Source organism: Ixodes scapularis, unplaced genomic scaffold (assembly GCF_016920785.2).
Source record: "Ixodes scapularis isolate PalLabHiFi unplaced genomic scaffold, ASM1692078v2 PGA_scaffold1__304_contigs__length_218370807, whole genome shotgun sequence".
NCBI lineage: Eukaryota > Metazoa > Arthropoda > Arachnida > Ixodida > Ixodidae > Ixodes > Ixodes scapularis.
Window position 1 is genome coordinate 186,962,310 of NW_024609846.1, and position 6,000 is coordinate 186,968,309.

General features: G+C 43.2%; 1 protein-coding gene across 1 annotated transcript in view; it reads right to left on the bottom strand.

Moving 5' to 3' along the window:
* Window positions 1-5,758, bottom strand: part of LOC115314061 (neuronal acetylcholine receptor subunit alpha-7) — a 97,183-nt gene extending 91,425 nt beyond the window's left edge. The window contains exon 1 of the mRNA XM_042290423.1: window positions 5,576-5,758. Within this exon, the coding sequence (XP_042146357.1) occupies window positions 5,576-5,758 (183 nt within the window). The remainder of the gene's footprint in view (window positions 1-5,575) is intronic.
* Between the last annotated feature and the right edge of the window lie 242 nt (window positions 5,759-6,000).

Sequence of the window (6,000 nt, forward strand, 5' to 3'; positions counted from 1 at the left end):
AACGTGACACGAAGTCACGCGACATAATTTTCCCAAATAAATTTAGCTCGGAAACTGAATTTGTGTTCAGGGCACGTGGTCTTGTCACGTGATGTCAATTTTTTCGCTAAATTTAGTGGAGAGGCTACTAATTTTGTGCATAGGTCGCTAACATGAAGCCAAGTGACGTCCTTTTCGAGGCTAAAATGAGCGGAGAAATTCGCGGTTGCGCTTTTTGAGGCTTCACTTCACCTCAAAACATCGCCGATAAAGACTGCACGGTAAGAGCAACTTTTTTTTCAGGAAAAGAAGGGGGTAAGGGGGGGGGGGGGGGAGTTGAGGGTCCAGGTGAGGGCTTCGCAGACCCCAAAAGTACCCCCCCCCCCCCCCCCCCTTCCCGTCCTGCGGTTCCGCGGCGCCCCGTTTGCAAACCACTGATTTAAACCATACTGAGGCCTCTTCCCGCAAAGAAAGCAAATTTATTAAAAGTGCCTTTTTGAGAAAATGGATGCTGAAATATGACGTTTTTTTAGAGTTCTCTTTGACATTCAATGGCGATTCTTGCCAAATATCTTTATTTGACGATAGCGGTATTGTGCATGTTGTATATGTATTCGTTTAAGCTTTCATTTTATATACATATAATTTAGGTCATAGAATTGAATGTTATAAAACTTATCATCATCCACGTCTGATAAATCATCTTCAATGAAGTGAGGTTTTGAATTTCTTAACAAAAAAAAACGCAACGAAATATTTCATGAATGTCTTGCACTTTCAATGAAGTTTAAAAAACGACTTAAAATGTATATATATCCGTTGTTTGGAAGGCATATAAGCCTGGCGAAGCTCCCCAAGTATGCGTCCTAGTAACACATTTGCACAGCTACATATACATATTTCTTAAAGTTTCTGAGACATGAGCAATTTTTTTCCTGCATGATATGGATAGGGTTCGGAGTGTTTTTATTTAAACCAATAAAAGCGAAACAAGTACGCCGAATTCATTTTCGGAAATTCGGTTTTAATCTACAAAGGTATGTTTGTTTGTAGGTTTGGCGTTTTCGGTTTAAGCCGATAAAACGATTAAAGTACGTCGAATTCATTTTCTAAAATTCGGTGTCAACAGAAAGAGGCCCCTTTGACTTTCCAGTCGTACCACAGAGCCGTGGCGAAAAAGCGAAATGGCAGTGTCAATCGAAACATTTCCGAATGTATGGGATACACTGATGCCATCACGACGTTATGGTTTAATGTGCACATAATAGATCGGAATGTTAAGTCCGAAATTCCCGATGACTTCGCCATTTATGGGCCTGTTTTCAAACTCGTTGCAAGGGAGACTAACTTGGTGCAAGCTCTGCAGCCAGAGTTTAGTGAGTACTCGAAACATGTTGTGCTTCAAAACGTCGCACAGTGTCTTTCTTGATGGTCAGATTTGGTTGCTTGACCGATTTCGGCTCAGGCAGCGCTTTCCTCAGCCTGCCAGTGTCCAGTGTTATGCTAGAAGCTCAGGGTCCTATTAAGAGCAAAGGAAGAGTGCGGATCAACAAGAACTTGGGAAAGTACATGTGTGTTTGCTATATTATGATCACGTAATCCTGATGTACTGAAGGTTAAGTTCCATGTTTTTTGGGGCATAGGTTTCATATCTGGCTTGTCCGTACTTCTGTGTGCTTTTCTTGTTTCTTGTACAGTTGCCACATTTGACAAAAGTGTCCGCTTCTTTTTCAATATATCTGTGCCGTTATTTTTTGAGTGATCACAAATATCAGAGCTACAAGGATCATGTGATCCGGTGTCTGTTGGTGTTTATTTCATATTCGACGTAAAAAGAATACACCGAAAAAAAAAATGAATTGTACAAAAGCACCAAAAAAAGTACGCCGAATTTCGAAAAAATAAAAACGGAAAACGCGGAACCCTAGTTATCGAATAGAATTTGCCCTGGTATTGTTACACTGACAGCTTGAACAACGCGGATTAAATTAGTAAATGCCAGTAACTGACGTAACTAACTTTTTTTTTTCATCCTTGACATGGCCGTAGCTGGCAGTGTGTTCCCGGAAATAGGTTTTGTTTTTCTCAAACACTATTTTTCAGGGTTTTTAAAAGCCTTCGTTAAAACACCCGGCGTGATCATAGAACATTTCCACGGGGGTAGCCCTATTTGAGCGCTCCGAAATGCATCTTACGTAATAAACATTGCGAAAACTCGTTAACGCGGAAATATCGCGATATTGACAGTTCTCATCTGGCCTAAGCAGTCAGTGTCATTTCTTTTGTTTACTTCTGTATATTTTTCCGATGGAACGCTACAACAACCAAGGGCATGTTCATTGCGTTGAGACGCTCGCCGCGAGTTCTTTGCAGTGATTCTCTGATAATCCACGAGGTAGCAATTAGGTCGCTGGAAGTCGCTGCTAATCAGTCGAGTGGAAGCATGTCGTGCTCCGCCGCATCGATCAAATTGACCGGAAACTAGGGGAGAGCCACGTTGCTTAGAGCATGGCGATGCACGCGTTCAAGCTAAGTCTACCAACGTCGAGCGATGCCGCGTTATGAAAGGGCTGGCGTTTCGTAACAGGTCGGGAAGAATTTACGGTGATATGAAGATAAAACGTCTGGCGGAGTCGAAACATGAACATGTTAGTGCAGAAGCTGTTTTTGAAAGGCTCGCCTCTGCTTTTAATGAAGTCCCAGGGTGGGAGAAGCGCCCGCTCTGTCCTCGAAAATTAACCTCAATATGAAAAAGATCTTAATTGTCTTAGCATCAATTTAGTTTGCTTGTTTAGACATGGCTCTCAACAAGTATTTGTGCTGGATCTGATTAAATCATCTGCGTAGCGGGAGATCCAGTTCCGCTATAGGAGACTGTAATTTACCTCTTCTTTTAATGACACCCTATCGAAGGAATGTTTTCTTTATAGTAACTTTCTTAGAGCGCAGCCTTTAAGCGGCCGTTTCCGGCTTAAGCGGCGTCGCCGTTGCCATCCGCGTAACCGCTCGTTGCATTATGGGACCTCTTCTATAATGATGTCACACGTGACGTCACGTGTGACGTCACGAGGGTCACGAGTGACGTCACCTTCCTGACGTCACACGGCGTCTAAATTTGGCGGAAAAATTTTCCGCTCAATTTAGCGGGAACTTTTCCCGCTAAATTTAGCGGAAAATGTTCCCACTAGATTTACCGGGAAAATTTTTCCACCACATTTAGCGAAACATTTTTTAGCCAAACTTAGTGGGAAAAATCAGCGCCAAACTTAGCATGAACATTTACCTCTAAATTTAGCAGGAAAATTTTCCCGCTAAATGTCGCGGAAATATTGCCCACTAAAATTGGCGGCAACATTTTCTTGCTAAATTGTGGGGGGGGGGGGGGGGATTTTTTCGCTAAGTATGGCGTGTAAAGTTCCCCGGTCAATTTTTCCAACTTATTTAGCAGAAACATTTTCCCGCCAAATTAAGCGGGCAATTTGTTTTACTAAATTTAGCTATTGGAAAAAAAATATGAATGTAATTTTGAAGGATATTGTCATTTCATGCCGACGACTATGGTCAGGAAACGTCTTCATATCTGTTGAATTTACGCACGCAAAAATTGCTCTCACCAAATCATTTGACCTCGAACAACGCTGGAGAAAGTGTTTATACATTATTGCTGGTACCCTTTTCATGCCTTGTAGCTATAAAAAAAAAAAAAAAAAAAAAAAAAAAACACGGTCTCCGTCAGCTACTCTTGACATTTCACGCCACGATATATTGTTATATTTAAGTAGGGTGGTGATTTGGGCCAGTTCATCATGTCGTGATATTTGTTTTCGGCTCATAAACAACATTCTGTCAACACACAAATACCTGACGCTTGTTATTTTTTGGTTAACAAACTGTCAGCAAAACGCAACCATTTCTTGATGGATGTGGTATAAGGTATGAATTATGGTAGAAAATATGCTGTTGTGCATCTTTCAAACTATTGAATATAATAAATACACATTGTACACTTTTGTGAACTTGTTTATACTGAGCGCTTGCACGTGTGTACGATCGAAACGCGTTTCAAAGAGTCCTGAGCCAGTTTCATCTCCTGGATCGCTTTTTGGCGCTGAGTTCTTTTTATTTTTAATTCACTACATTTGCGCTACATTCATATATTAGTTCACGGAGGCAAACATTAGGATAGAGGGTGCAAACCGATAGGTGATATAACCAGTGCTTGACGTATCATTGACCTAGGATAGCAGCAACGCAGCATGTAATAAATAAAGATCTGCCACGTAAATAGAAAATAAAACTAAGAGGGAGATTTCATCTTAAGCTCTTCAGTTCCCCCTGTTTACTCGGTTTATTTGTTGCCAAATAAACTAGGAAAATCTAACTGACACCGAATGACTTAATAGAAAGTTAGTATCTTAACGTGACACTCCAACCTGGGTTACACGTCAATCGTCTCTTCCGCTATAATCTTCCATCAAATTGGAACCAGTTGGCGCTTGTAGAATGCGTTTTAATACACAAACAATGTATTGCATTAGAAACAATTTAGAGTAGTAAAAAAGTTGTCTAAAGTGTAAATATTAAGGTATTGCGCAAAAGACGTCTAATGTATGAAGTTTTTTTGTTTCTCCAGTTTTTGCAAGTGAATAGTACTCAAGACAATGCACACTCGCGGCTGTTTTTAACGAATTTAGATTGCTAGCTAAACTTTGTTGAACATTCATCGTCACGCGCAACTCAGGCAACAAGTGCAACAAAACAGCTTTGCGAAAGTGTCGACTTAAGCGCGATCCAAACCAACGCTTCTTTTTGCGCCTGTAGGTCGTGCGGCTGCGGATGTCACGCATTTCGTGGCGTTTTTGCTGTTTCCGGGCTCGCTTTCTGAGTCAGAACCGTGCGCTTTGGTTTGGACGGGCGAAACTTCGGGCGAGCGCGCACGCGCGCACGCAGGCACGAGCGCACAAGCAAAGTGCAACTGCGACAGACTGGCCGGGCAGACGGCGAGAGAAAAAGAGAGAGAGAGATCGCGTTGTCATGTTGGAAGAGAATAAAAGGGGGGGGGGGGGGAGGAGGAGAGGGCAGCCAGGCGGCGAGAAATGCGGAGCCGGAACTAGCTTGCCCTCCACCGATTGGCCGGGACACAGGAGCGCCCTATACGTCACCGCGCGTTTTTGTGCGCGTTGAGAAAGAAGTTGAAGTCAACCAACATTCTTGTGCGCGCCCGGAAGGAGCGAAGAAGCGGCGCGACGTCACGAAAATACGTCACATCCGCAGCCGCACGACCTACAGGCGCAAAAAGAAGCGTTGGTTTGGATCGCGCTTTAAACGACCACTCGATCAGCAAACGCACAACCCGGAGCTATACCTTTGCGAGACTGTCTTAGCAAACTAAAAGCAAAAAATATGAAGCACTGGGAAGTTCTCAGCAAACTTCAGATAGCTTCGCACCACAGCCGCAAGCGATCACAGGAGACGTGCATGATCGGGACTCCTTTTACAAAGACCGTGAGCCACGGCTGAGGGCCGAGTACAAAGCCTCTCGCGAGGAGGCAGCGTTTATATTCATCGCAACCAGCAGGTTGGTTGTTCCACTTACTACGTCGATAATCTGCTGCAAGGTGAGACCGAAGCTGAGGATGAGCGGCTCGGACTCGTTGAAGACCGGGCGCTCGAGCGTGTTGTAGTTGGCCAGAAGATCGCCGAGGAGCCGGCGTTCGTGGGCACCTTGCTCCGTATCTATAAAACAAGAGAGGACAAACAGAGGGTCATACATATACATATCCAGAGTATGATGCAGATCAGCAAATTATAATCCAAACTGTAAAAAAAAACGGGGTTTGAGTTTTTTTAGTTTTTCTATTTCATTTCCCCTTTGCCCAACAATCGTTATGAGGGAGTGGCTGGCCCGTCGCACAATTTTTCAGTTATACTTCGTTCGACAAACCGGCGAGATGCTATCAGAGGAAATATATGGTGTCACTTTGTTTTTGCATTTAATACCTAAAACACGCTACGATAGGA